We start from the raw sequence: 13,297 nt of genomic DNA on the forward strand, positions 1-13,297 counted from the left end.
TTCACATACCATGTTCGACGTGCGATCCATGATGGAGACTTTCGATTCCATGCCCAACGAGATGAAAAGCTTCATCATGTACCAGTTTTTGCGTCGTTGTCCACGCAAGACCCTCCGATTAGTCGCTGACGCTGTTACCCCTGCTCTCAAATGCGACTTCCTCAAACAGCTTCCCCTCGAGCTCAGCTTCAACGTCCTGTCATATCTTGATCACCAGGATCTCTGCCGTGCGGCCCAAGTTTCCAAGAACTGGCGCAACATTATTGATACCAACGAAACTGGATGGAAGGAGTTGTTTGATCGCGACGGCTTTACTCTGCCTAAGGGCGAGCTCGACAAGGCCATAGTACAGGGCTGGGGCTGGCAGGATCCGGTCGGCGCCATGGGAGCCGAGGTTGACCTTAGCAGAATCAATCTGATGAGCTCACAGGAGACCGAAGTCGCGAAGACTATTGCGAAGCCCGACCCGACTGCAAAGCTCAGAAGCGCAAAGAGGAAGCGGGGTCTTAACATTGGCGGCGCCGACCGGTCCAAGCGGAGGGCGAGCGCGCAAGAAACGGCCCGCGTCGAGGCTGCACATGGTGTAGCCAGGCAGCACAAGTCGGCAGGTCCTCTTTCGGCTGCTAATGCCGCTGCAGCGGCCGTGCCGAACCCCAAGATGGGACTTCCCAGCCTCCAGAAGCTACATCTCTACAAGTCCCTTTACCGCCGCCACCACATGATCCGTCAAAGCTGGACGAGCGGCAAAGTCAAGCCTGGCCATGTCGCTTTCGCTGCTCATCCACGTCATGTCATTACTTGTCTGCAGTTTGACGAAGACAAGATTATCACGGGCAGTGATGACACGCTTATTCATGTCTACGACACGAAGACGGGCAAACTGCGCAAGAAGCTTGAGGGCCACGAAGGCGGCGTCTGGGCGCTTCAGTATGAAGGCAATGTCCTCGTGTCCGGTTCGACGGATCGATCGGTTCGCGTTTGGGATATTGAGAAGGGGTTCTGCACTCAAGTGTTTTATGGCCACACGAGCACAGTGCGCTGTCTCCAGATTCTGATGCCCACCGAGATTGGCAAGTCGCACGACGGATCGTCCATCATGATGCCACCGAAGCCGCTCATCATCACCGGATCCCGCGACAGCCAGCTCCGCGTCTGGCGGCTGCCCGAGCCAGGCTCTCGTCGTTATATTCAGACGGGTCCCCCTGCCAACGACGCAGACTGTCCGTACTTTATCCGCACACTTACCGGCCATACGCACTCGGTTCGCGCCATCTCAGCACACGGTGACACCCTCGTCAGCGGTAGCTACGACAGCACAGTCCGTGTCTGGCGAATCAGCACGGGCGAGTCACTTCACGTACTTCACGGCCACTCGCAGAAAGTGTACAGTGTTGTGCTGGACCATGAGCGCAACCGATGCATCTCGGGATCAATGGACTCGCTGGTCAAGATCTGGGACCTCAACACGGGCGCTTGCCTGTACACACTCGAAGGACACAGCTTGCTTGTCGGCCTGTTGGATCTCCGTGACCAGAGGCTCGTATCAGCTGCAGCCGACAGCACCCTGCGCATCTGGGACCCGGAGAACGGCAAATGTCGGAACGTCTTGACGGCTCACACTGGCGCCATTACCTGCTTCCAACATGACGGCCGAAAGGTCATCTCAGGCAGCGAGAAAACCGTCAAGATGTGGGATATCCGGACTGGCGAGCACGTCCAGAACCTCCTGACGGACCTCAGTGGTGTCTGGCAGGTCAAGTTCGACGAGCGACGCTGCGTGGCAGCTGTTCAGAGAGGCAACTTGACGTATATTGAGGTAAGGAGTCTGAAAGTCACGAAACGATTGTCCTGCTAACTGTGAGGTTCTAGATTCTTGACTTTGGGGCTGTTCGAGACGGCCAGCCGCCCGAGGAGCTGGGCGAGCGCAAATTGCTTAACGAGGCTGAGCACAGCACATTGATGGCCGCCGAAGACTTGTAGTATCGCGGGCGGAACATGGACTAGCATTCACACGGAACGGCGAATGGGGCGCGGGATATGACGATTTGATTCTTACTGCATCACACCATACCCATTACGGCACGACAGCATGATCAGAAGGACGATCACGGAGATACTGCCGAGGACTTGCTATTGGAATTATTTTGGCGTTTGGTATGGGCGGCTTCAGAACGCCGCGGGGTGTCGGGAGAGAATGGAATGCACATATGCGTCGCTGGTTGCATACTTGTAAGCTTAATTAGGCCATCGGGGCTCGGACCTGGGCGTCAGCTCTCAGCTCTCAGCTCTCAGCCTACCTATAAGCCTTGACTCGGTTAGCCGGGCTGTCCGAGCAGCACGACGTATACATACAACATGGCATTTTGATTCTATCGAGGACGTTGTCGATGCGTAATCGTGGGCGTGCAGGCACGACTGCTAGTACGCGACGGCTGAGAAAGCAGCCATATGTTGCTACGTGATTATTCGTCACGGCATCTACCTTCTGCAAAGATAAGAAGTCAAGGCACTGGGTGACTTGAATATGCCAATCACTGGCCATAACACATTTGCGTGCAGGCGCTTTGGAACATATTGCTCGCAGCGGGCTTTTTGACGCCGTTCGTACTGAGGCCTCGTCATGAAGGTTAGTGTTCATATGACTTTACCAGGTCAACGACACCAGGGTGCAGGCCCTATTTAATGCTCGAAGCATTTCTGCCTAGCGAACTTTTCGGTATAGCTCGATGGCCATCCACTACACATGAGCGTTCAAGTCTGTTCATAGAGTGGGAGCATCTCCCAGCGGACAACAGAGACAGAGTCCTGTTTAGCCTCGTCTGGTACACGATGCTGGGGATCCGGCGTCCTGGCATGAGTGCATTGGCGTTCCTTCCTTGCGCCATAGGCTAGTAGTGTCTTCATACGAGTCATGTGCTTTGCTGGTCCCCGACGCGCGTCAATTTCCGCTTCTATGATCACAGGTATCACCCACTGTTTCGTCGCGGGTCTGCTTCAACTGCCCGAGATGGGGCACAATCTTGTTGTATTTGATATCGTGTGTATTGTCTATTTCGTGTTTAGGACGCCTGGCTGCTTTGACCGACGTGTCGCGCCTGACGGTTCGCTCGCTGGGGTCAGGGACAAACGGCGGCCAACGCAGGCAACAACATTCATCCAAAAGAAAGAAAATCATGTACAGGGCTTACATGGCAAAACAAGAGCCTAGGGAGAAAGAAAAAACCAAACAACGCTAGTTCCGCACGTACGACTCGGGCTCCAACTTGTCGACGACGCACTGGTGGCCCACGACGGGATTGCACCGCGCGGCCCGGCCGCCCTCGAGCCTGACGGCATAGTCGACCCCCGAGGGGCTGGACATGCCGTACTGCTGAAAGTCGGTGCTCACGACCTGGGCGCCGCTCGCCAGGGCCGCGTCGCGCATGCCCGTGGTGTCGTTGCTGAAGAGGGTCTCGAGGGGCACGTCGGCGCGCGTGCGGACCCAGTAGTTGAGCTGGACGGCGCGCTGGATCGCGGCCGTGTTGGCGGCGCCCGTGGGGTTGTTGAGCTTGCGGAAGGCGCAGTCGGCGTCGCCCTCGGCGGCGTTGGTGAAGAGGACGCGGCCCCTCGAGGTTGGGGTGGCCCGGCCGTGTAGGTGGTGCGTATGGGAGACACGGGCCCGTTGTCCATGAGGAAGAAGACGCGGCCGCGGGCCGAGTCGAGGTCGGGCCAGCCGCGCTCCAGCACGGCGTCCTCGAGCGTCAGGTTGGTGGGGACGCCGCGGCGCAGGTCGTCGGGCACGATGAGGCGGTCGGCGGGGAAGATGGCGCGGATCTCGGCATCGAGGCCCGCGAGCAGCTTCTCGTCATTCCAGGGGATGGCCTTGGCGCCGCCGAGGAGCACGAGCCCCGGGTCCGACTCGTTGAACTCGATCAAGATGGGCAGGGGAATGTGAGCGCGGTGGGCGTCGCTCCAGCTCTTGACGAGCTCGAGGCAGTGCTTCAGCGTGACACACGTCGTGTGGACGTCGCCGTCGGCTATGTGAAGCACCTTGGTCCCGCGCTCGCGCCAGCGGGGGTCTTGGTCGTAGGGAAGGTTGGCCAGCTTGCGGATCAGCGGCTTGGCGTAGTGCCCGCCCTTGGGGTCGGCGAACACGTCGAGCTCGAGGCTGCGGATCGACTGATAATTGAGCTGAATGTCGAGGGCCGCTTGCGAGTATTTCAAGTCCCGCGAGGAGCCCGGAATGAACTGCTCGATAGTCACCAGCTCCTCGGGCGACGGCTGCAGGTGGTAACTGTTGTTAGAGCCCACACACTGGATCTGGTTCATGCGCGTGGCTGACGACCAGGTGAGGCCGCCTTGGCGCATCGCGGTTGCAAGCGGCCGCCACCATGGGCACGAGGGCTGCACGCATTCGTCAGTATGGCTGGTCTACATCTTCAGCGCAAAAGGGCTCTAGGAGACTCACCGAGGGCGATGAGACGCATGTTGGCTGTGGCTTAGTGCGAGAGAGCTGTGTCGGTGGAAGAAACAAAAAACAACAACAGAGAAACGATGTCCGTCCTCTAAGTGTACATTCAAGCGACGTTCGACCAACGGAATTCCATTTCTGGGGCACGATGTATAGTTTAACGACGTGGTGCGAATGTAACAGCATTGAACTCAACCCATTCGTATCTGCCTCCCTTCGGGGTTCGAGATTAAGACATCGGCCAATGGCAGTCGGACGGGTGTCCATGTGGTCTGAAGCGCGTCAACTGCCGATCGAATCAACCACATGGCTGAAGGCAAAAGTGTCGAAACCCTCCGAGATAGTTGCGACCCCTTGCCTGTGGGTCCTTAGAGGAAGTTATCAAAGCTATCATCGTTGGTTGCTGAGAAAATGAGTGAATCAAAGCCTATGCCTTTACCCCCCGCCTTTTTTTCAACAGTTTTATTCGTGTAGGGATAAGATGCCTTAGTGTACCCGTCCTCACATACCCGTTTATCTTTCCCTGTCGCGTAAGGCAGTGAGCCCATGTTGGATGGCTCACTGCTGGTGGTGATCATGCAATACGGGAGTTCGGATCACGGTGATCTCTGTTGCTGGATCACTGTCCCTGGTGATCCTTTCACGTGACTCGACGCTTGGCGTCTCCAAGGTATCTTTATCGTGCCCCTCGTTGGTGTCATCCTCAGGGTCGCCCTTGGGGTTGGTCTTGTTCCTTGCTTGTTGCACCTAGGGGGCCGTACCTTAGGCCTTTAGACTCTACATCTACTCGGGCCAAGGCCGTTCTGTCGGCTTATGGGATATGGACAGAACTGTTGAGTAGTTAGGAAGGAAGTCGCAGCAAACTAAATCCCCAGTCGACACGGGGCCTTGCACTTCAAAAGTACTGCATTTAATGCTAGTTCCCGTTTGCGACCAGAGCTAGGACCAGGTTGGACAATAATCGCAGACTTGCCGATCGCGCCTCATGCCCTCGATGGCTGACGAGACAGTTGATTATAAGGTCGGGTCGCTATGCAGGCGTCACATGACCCTCCTGACGTTGGTTGACTTGAGACCACTGGACTAAATCCGCAAAAAGCCATGCGAAAGACGGAGTGACAGAAACTTAATTTCAATTTTGCAAAAGGAAGACGCAAAGCGCCATGCCTCCGGGTAGCTGTGCTGTGCACCAGCTCGATAACGCCGACGCCTTTTGCCCTCGTGTCAACAACCCGATACCAACCCTAACCCTGAGTGACAATCATCAACCGTCTCGAGCCTTGAATATCCTTAGCTCCTCAGCCTTATTTCTATCCGATGCGGCCCGTGTTAGACAATAGACTGCCAGAAAGCCACATTCACGTCCTTGGGCCTGATGCCCGGTGCTCGCCCAAGACACACAGATCGTTGCACGAGTTCTAGACAGACGTGAGCCATTCCATCCACTTCTGTAAGAGCAGCAAAGAAATACGTACGTTCCACCAGTATTTCAACGTTTATGCTGACTCGTCTCTTGCGCGGCGTTGCCGTCTTGGTCGAAACCCGCTGCGACAGATCATACAGCATTGGATCCACGGGTACCGTCCCATCCATGAGGTGGTGCGTCGGCAACGGCGCCGCGAGCAGGGCTGCGATTTCCTCTTCCCCCGTGACGGTAGGGCCTGACCAGGTATCCGAGCTGGTGGCCGGTGTTGGGGCCAGGCTCGACCCAACAGTACCAGCGTCGCCCGAGAGCCAGACGGTCGACTTGTCGACAGCAGTCGAGTCCGGAGGGGCCTGAGTCGGGGCGCCGAGCGTCGAATCATCAATGTCAGCCGACACAAAGTCGGCAGCTGGGGGAATGACGATGCCTCGTTGTTGCAGGTACCACTCGACTTCGTCGCAGTCGAAAAAGTCGCCTTCGAAGCCGGGCGACGAGATGCGAAGTCGGTGGTCAACACGCAGGTCTCTCGTCTCTTCGACAGCCGGGCTCCACGGTCCGGGGCCGAAGTTCGAGTCCCTCGCGATTTTACTGCGATTCGGTTCATCAGTTCCCTCGTTTCCCACCAGAGGGCGCGGCCGTGTCAGGCCCGGTTTGCCGTGTTCCAGGCCTGCACCCTTCTCTTTCATGTCTGTCTCGAGCGAAACACTGTCCAATTCGTTCAGATCTTGGAAAAAGGTGCCCGCGCCGCCGAGATGTAGAAAGGGATGACGCCAATTGCTGAGCGTCTCGCGTTGGTTCACACTGAGGCAGTTAGCAAGGCGCTCAATGATGCGTTCTCGGCTCTCGAAGAGCAGGCAGAAGCCGAAGACGCCGGCGACTGCCTCCGGCGGCGGGTTAGGCATGGAAAATAGGCGCACCGCCTGCTCCACCGCCCTGCGCTGCAGCCGCCGACCAAAGGTGCGTTCTTGATAGGAGAGCGACGGCGGAGACGACAGCGCGGGCACGCCGCCGGGGGCCAGCGTCAGATGGCCGGATAAGCCCGGATTTGGCGTTGGGAAGAGAAGGGTGGTGGAGGCGGCGAGGGTCTCGGCCGGCGGCGAGGAAGACGTACCGAAAGGGAAGCTTGCATTATGCACGGTAGGTTGTGTGACGATTTCGTATGCGGGCGCCGATGATGATGATGCTGCCTTGAGGGTGTTGTGCCTCCAGACGGACACGTCCGATTCCGCCGGCTCGTCGAATGACGCCTCTGGCTCGTGATGCACAATGAGGCCGGCCATGAGGATGGGCTGGCTAGCGTTTGTGTGCTCATGGGCGGCGGCCACGTCGGGCGAGCCGGAGACGTTCCGTCGCTTCTCGGAACCGCTGCCGGGGCTGCCCGTGTTTCCCTCCTCAGAATCGTGACCAGGCCCCGCCGGCGGCTGCTTGTCCTCGCTCGAGCTGCGCGCGATGGCAAGAAAGGTTTCCGTCGTGGCCTGCAGCTGGCGCCCGAACTCGGGCAGGGACTCGAGGAGCCCGTCTGCCACGGCGTAGTCGTAGAGACGCATGAATGCATTGCTCATCTGCTCGTTGTTCTGTTTCAGTTCCTCGACCTGTTTCTCGAGCGTCTGAATAGCCGTCTCTTTTCGGTTTCGATAGGCCCTCTGGGCGAGTCGAATCTGGGTGCGGCGGCGCTGGGCGCCTGTCAGTAAGCTGAGTCAAGAGGGACGAGGGGGGAGGGCGGCAGCGTCAGTGAGGCCGCAAAAGTGGCGCCACTGTGGCGGCCAAGGGATGGACTGCCGTTCATACTCACATCTTGGGCGGTCTGGTCATCCGTGTCGAGCTTGGGTCTTCCTCTCTTCTTCTTGTCCGGCATATCGCCGTCGTCGAGAGCATCAACCGCTTGCGTCATGGACCTCTTGGTGCCGTGGCGCGACGCACGATGAGATCGCGTGCGGCCTTCGTCGGCGCCGGGCGTGGAAGGCGTTGGTGTCGGTCGAGGGGGCAGGCTGCGAGGGGCTCGGAAGGAGGATGCACTGCCGTCATGATACGACTCGGCATTCAATATGGAGAGCTCGGGATGCATGGAAAGCACCGTCTGCCCGTCGGGCAATTGGGTGAAGGGCCAATTCAGCGGGCGCTGCTGTTGGTGCGGGTGGTGATACGAGTGGTGGTGATAGAAGGTCGGGTCGTCGGTGGTGTGTGGATCGTGGTTGGGATCGTAAAAGTCGGACGGCGCTGTGTAATTCGGAATCTGCGGCACAGCGCTGGGCTCGTCGCTCGTCGGGAACCAGGCGATGGTGGTCTGCAGTTCGGAGGCGTGAAGCAGTCGTGGATCATGAGGGTGGCAGAGGGTCGAGCCAGACGAGGATGGCGGCGACGAGACAACACCAGGAGCGGCGGCGGCAGCAGCGGCAGCGGTGGAGTCGACGAGAGGCGGGTGAGCGACGAAGTAGACGGGCTGCTGAGGGTGCGGACCAGGCTGCTGGCTGTGATGCAGGGGCGGCTGCGGAAGAGGCGGTTGGTGGTGAGGGTGATGGTGATGAGGGTGGTGGGCGTGTTGGTGCTGCGGCTGAGGTGGCCCGATTGACTGATGGTACTCAGGGAGAAAGGCCTCGGGGGCGAGCGTTTGGGCCTGGGCCTCGAGATGGCGGCGGCCGTGTTGGTGCTGGTGCTGGTGCTGGTGCTGATGCTGGTCGGATCGCTGTTGTTGCTCGTACTCGAGAAGACGATGCGAATCATGTGAGCGCAATTGTTGGGGGTTGTTGGGGCCCTTGCGGGTCTTCGAGTCGTTCCTGGCCTTTTGGGTCCAGCGCTGGCGACGCTAGCGACCCAGCGGGCTGAAGGTGCTGTTGCTGGTGGTGCTGGTGCTCCTGCTGGTGCTGGTGCTGGTGCTGGTGCTGAATCAGGCGCTGGTGCTGTCGCTGCTGTCGCTGCTGTAGCTGGTGCTGTCGGCTCAACTGCCGCTGCCGAGGTCTTTGCGGTACGACAGCTGTTGCTACGGCTGCTGACAACTCCTGGCCTGATGACGCTGGGGCCTGTAGGGCCTGGGCCTGCTGAGGCTCTAGCTCGAGGCCTAGATCCCCATAATGGCTGTGAGTGTGGGCCCCCGCGTGGCCCCTCTGGCGTCGGTCATCTCCTGAATCCGCACCACCAAGCTGTTGCTGCTGCTGCTGATGATGTTCGAGGTGCAGCAGTGGCGGCAGAGGCGGCGGCTGCTCAGAGTAAAAGCTCCCAGAACGTGGGAGCGCGGCACGGGTTGTATACGGAGGTACTGGATCCGACCACGTCGTTGTGAGTGCGGCGGGGTAGAGACCGACGGCGACTGAGCGGCTGTCCACTCTGTTCTCGTCAACGTCGTCGCCGTCTTCCTCGTCATCTGTCTTTGGATGGCCAGGACCCAGGCGACAACCTGAGCCTGAGCCTGGGCCTGGGCCTGGGTCCAAGTCAGGGTCTGGGTCTGGGTCTGGGGGCGGGCGCCCGCGTCGGGACTGCCGATTACTCATCGGACGAATTGGTGCCCGAAGGCGACAGAAAGGCGGCACGGCGCCTCGGTGATCTGTGCTGTGCAGTACTGACCGACTGACTGCCTCAACTCCCGTGGAGCACGGCAAAAGGTCAGGCACAGCACAACGGGGCAATGTAGGGGCCCGTGGCTCCTTGTAGTAAGGTCGCTCAGGTCCGATCTGGGGACGTCAGTCTGCTAGCGCGTCTCATCGAGTCAAGACGAAGAGGACCCTTTGGGAGGGGGGCGGGGGGTGGAAGGCAGTGTAATAAATGGCAACTGAGTATGAATTTGACGAGAATGACTGATATCAGGATGTCTGTTTCCCCCGAGTGTGATGATGGCTCACCCAGCATCTGAAATCCACCACGACTCTTCCACAAACAAGTGAAACAGGACCGGACTGGAAGGGGCGGGGAGGGCAACAACGTGAGATGGCAAGTGGAAAAACAATTTCCCCCCTGTGAAGCAGAGTCGGTGAATAGACGGGCGAGGGGTGGAGGGCAAATAGTGATAAGGGGGGAAAAAGGCAGGCGGATTCCAGGAGAATAATTGATGAGAAAGGAAAGAGAGCTCACCTCGTCAGGCAAAGAAAGAAAGCCCTACACAACCGCAGGAACAACGAGAAGGTGTCAAATATCCTACCATACCCGCGTGCAGCTGGGCGAAGCAAGAAGAAGGCCGACCTTTTGAACCCACACAACCAACACCGAACGCTTGGGTCCATACGGAGGTGACACGCACCTTGCCCATATGTAGTCCCCCAATCATCATCTACGAGAGAGAGCAGGGTAGGGAAGGGGGAGGCCGGCCTCGACGGGCCAAGGAGGCAAAACCCATGAGGAGATCGCACCGTCATTTGGTGTACTGCCCGTCAGAGCTTGGGCCGCGGGTCACGGCGGGGTTGAGGAACCCCCCGTTCGGGATTGAAAATATGATGAAAGGTTGAGGGCAGAAACAAGGCGAGATTGGCTTGATCCAATCTCTTCCAGAATGGTCTATGTCGGCCAAGCTTGCTTGCCTGTGCGACGTAGGCGGAGGCCGGCGGAAATGGAGATCCCCTACTCGGTAAGTAATTCAGGGGTTTTGTGGCAGCAGAAGATGGTGGTGGAACGGGATCCTGGGACTGGAACATGAATCCGAAGAATCTCGGCCTCATGGCTTTGAACCAGCTAGCCGGCCAGCTGGGACGGACGGACATGGGGGGTGGGTAGAATAAGGATGTGTCTGGCCAGCTGCCAATAAGATGCGCCTCAACTGTCTCTGATATCCGCGGATGAGGACCCAGTAGGTCGTCCAGCAGGCCCCCCCCCAAAAGGAGGGTTGTCTGTATAACGCCTCGTGCGGAGGGGACCGCAACATGACACCTCAGGGTTCTGTCATCAGAAACAGGGTCTCGCTCCCTTCTCTCGCCGTCCGCGTAGAGGGTAAGGTGAGATGAAGGTAGGGCCAGCGTGACAGAACTTACAGAATGCAGGTCCAACCCCCCTTCAGGGTCTTCATGCTCTCGTGTCGTGTCGTGGAACTGTTCTGTCGCGTGGGAATCCGTCCGGTCGGTCGAGGCGTCGAAGCACCGCGGCGAATTTCTCGCCTCACTTTGCATCTCTTCGACGTGATGGCTCACGAGCACCGTGGGCAGCTACCGTCTGCTTCGCTTCGGGTGGTTGCGGCGGTGTCCAGCGAAGCCATCGCTCTGCGTAGAGTAAAGATCACCGCTCTCAGTCGAACCATTTCTCTAGGTAAAACCTCCGCGACACGAGGAGTGGTGGTCAGGAACGCAGGGAAAGGGGGGAAAAAACGTGCTTCTCGCTGGAAGAGCGAATGTGACCAGGATGCCCAGGCCGAGTAGAGAGCGACAGAGGTCCAGGAAACGTGCCAGTACAGTGGCGTCCGCATATGGATTGATTGGTCGACGTATGCCTGCCTCAAAGCCTCAGATTTCGAGCAGCCCAGGGTGTCACTCAGATCGATCACTTGCTTGGGCCGCTTAGTAGGCCCACCCATCCATCTGGGTTGCCATCATGACCCCCAAGTCCCACGTTCCCGGTCGTGAGGACCCTTGGCGTTTTGGTCGACTCGGAGCCGTAAGCATGGTCATCGTAGCGGCCGGCTCGTGTTCCCCGGGACAAGTGTGGTGTGGTAGAGCGGGCTAACGAAGGAGGGATAAAAAGGGGACTTTGTGCTTGTGGGTCTTCCACTGTGACCCCTCATCCAAACGACGCCCGTCATCATGATCACTTCTCACTTTGGGAAGCCGCGTTGCAAGGGCCATTACGATTGGTAGCCATTAGAAGAGGAACCTACCTTGGAGAGGCAGTGAGAATGTGAGAGAAGCAAAACACGAGGACCGAAAGAGTGGAGATGACATGGTCCTCGATGTCGCGTTCTGGGCGTCTCCGATCTGCTCGTCGTCCGACGTCAGAGAGATCATGGATTCTGTTTGGCTGAGGGACAGGGGCCAGACTCAGCCCTGCCCTGCCTGACCTGGAACTCGTGGGAATGGGAATGGCGCCAACGGACGACCAACTTCCCATGGGCCCTTGGGGCGGGTCGTGTCCACCTCGCCCCGTGGCGGAAGGGATCTGATAACACAAACACGTCGGTGGTTGCTTGCATGATGTGGGCGGCCCTGGTGTCGTTCCGAGCGAGCAAGTGGCATTCGGGTGCGCTCCTCGCAGGGCTTCGTCAGACGTGTTCGTTGGGAGCATAGAGGATTGATGGTAGGCGAGGCCAGCGAGGACGGACATGGGAGAGTTGCCGAGTTGCACGATGACCTCAGAGACAGCTGGCAGGCGTAGGCGTGCAAGGCGTGGTAGGTGGAAAGGTGCCCCCCCAGGAAACGGTCCACCGTCCAAGGGTCCCACTGCGAAATGCGGAGTTTTAGCGGCCTTTTAGCGGCCGTTCCATGTACCCACAGCGCTAAGAGAAAAACGGCGCCACCCACAGGTGCCTTAGTCCGCCTGTTCGTCCGTCCATCCGCCTGTTGGTTCCCGTCCCGTTAGCGGCTGCGTCACCGTTGTGGCTCACGAGCTTCCTCCGTGTGGTTGGTGGTGATGCCCCTAAGCTGAACCACTCGTCCGTTGACCCTGGGGGCTTCCCTCAATCGCGCTGTTTCGTCTTAAAAGCAACGTATGGGGGAGATGCAGCGAGTTGGGCCGAGCATCGTGCTGCGAGTCGCACGACATTTGGCATTTGGCATCTGACATGCCAACGTTCCATGCCGTCTGCACAGGCCGCTTTCCGAGGGTGAGGCTGCCAGTGACGATCCCTCCTGTCCCAATCCCCTCCTCGGCCATTCCCCCTTCACATTTCTACCTCATCACCGCCCTCTCTCTGACGGATGGCCTTCCTGCGACAAGCATCCGAAGGATGACTGCATCCCTCGCAAACAGGTCCCGTCACAGCATGCGCCTCCCGCAACATGTCGCGAGCCCCAGCGTTCGCCACATCGGCTACAGGGCCGCATCCTGCCTGCAGCTCGCCCGCCCACGCGCGGCCCGAGAATTGGGGTCCTGGGACGACAGCACGAGGCTGACAAGCGCCGGCTGTGACGAGCAGCATACGACACGGCGCTATGGTGGCGGCAATGAGGCTATCGTCAGTGATCGGCGAGGTGTGGCCAAATATGGACTGGTCTCGGCCATCTTCACATGGTGTCCATCATAGGGGGCTGGCTTCCGACAGAATTCGGAGACAAAAGAATAGAGAGATCTGCTTCGGTGCATTGTGCATGTAAAAATAAAAGACAGGGAGTCGATCATCTCAAGACTCGAACCATCATCGGGTAGTGGTACCCTCTTCAAAAAAGATCGTCATCACAGGTTGAGGTTATTCTCATGGACTGGCGTCTCGTTTCAGCTCACATACTCCCAGCCTGGCCAGCCTGGGCAGTCTATTTAGCTAGTTAGGTAGGATGGTCGTCATCACGCACGCCACCGGG

The 13,297-nt window shown here is 58.6% G+C and overlaps 4 protein-coding genes across 4 annotated transcripts in view; 1 reads left to right on the plus strand and 3 right to left on the minus strand.

The window, feature by feature from the left end:
- Window positions 1-10: 10 nt before the first annotated feature.
- Window positions 11-1,980, plus strand: VDBG_10030 (cell division control protein; the record flags this gene model as incomplete). The annotated part of the gene is made up of 2 exons (XM_002999690.1): window positions 11-1,816; window positions 1,870-1,980. 2 exons carry the CDS (start codon window positions 11-13, stop codon window positions 1,978-1,980), a joined length of 1,917 nt encoding a protein of 638 aa, XP_002999736.1.
- Window positions 1,981-2,478: 498 nt separating this feature from the next.
- VDBG_10031 (acid phosphatase) lies at window positions 2,479-4,998 on the minus strand (the record flags this gene model as incomplete). The annotated part of the gene is made up of 5 exons (XM_002999691.1): window positions 2,479-2,614; window positions 3,249-3,574; window positions 3,655-4,383; window positions 4,448-4,492; window positions 4,960-4,998. The coding sequence occupies 5 exons, from the start codon at window positions 4,996-4,998 to the stop codon at window positions 2,479-2,481; spliced, it is 1,275 nt and encodes a 424-aa protein (XP_002999737.1).
- Window positions 4,999-5,714: 716 nt separating this feature from the next.
- On the minus strand, window positions 5,715-7,938 carry VDBG_10032 (conserved hypothetical protein; the record flags this gene model as incomplete). The annotated part of the gene is made up of 3 exons (XM_002999692.1): window positions 5,715-5,791; window positions 5,926-7,546; window positions 7,666-7,938. The coding sequence occupies 3 exons, from the start codon at window positions 7,936-7,938 to the stop codon at window positions 5,715-5,717; spliced, it is 1,971 nt and encodes a 656-aa protein (XP_002999738.1).
- A 4,722-nt stretch (window positions 7,939-12,660) lies between these two features.
- The window catches only part of VDBG_10033 (conserved hypothetical protein), a gene marked incomplete at both ends in the record, with an annotated part of 1,803 nt that continues 1,166 nt past the window's right edge, over window positions 12,661-13,297 (minus strand). Inside the window, 2 exons of the mRNA XM_002999693.1 lie at window positions 12,661-13,001; window positions 13,225-13,249. Coding sequence (XP_002999739.1) covers window positions 12,661-13,001; window positions 13,225-13,249 — 366 coding nt within the window. The remainder of the gene's footprint in view (window positions 13,002-13,224; window positions 13,250-13,297) is intronic.

Source organism: Verticillium alfalfae, genomic scaffold (genome assembly GCF_000150825.1).
Source record: "Verticillium alfalfae VaMs.102 supercont1.18 genomic scaffold, whole genome shotgun sequence".
NCBI lineage: Eukaryota > Fungi > Ascomycota > Sordariomycetes > Glomerellales > Plectosphaerellaceae > Verticillium > Verticillium alfalfae.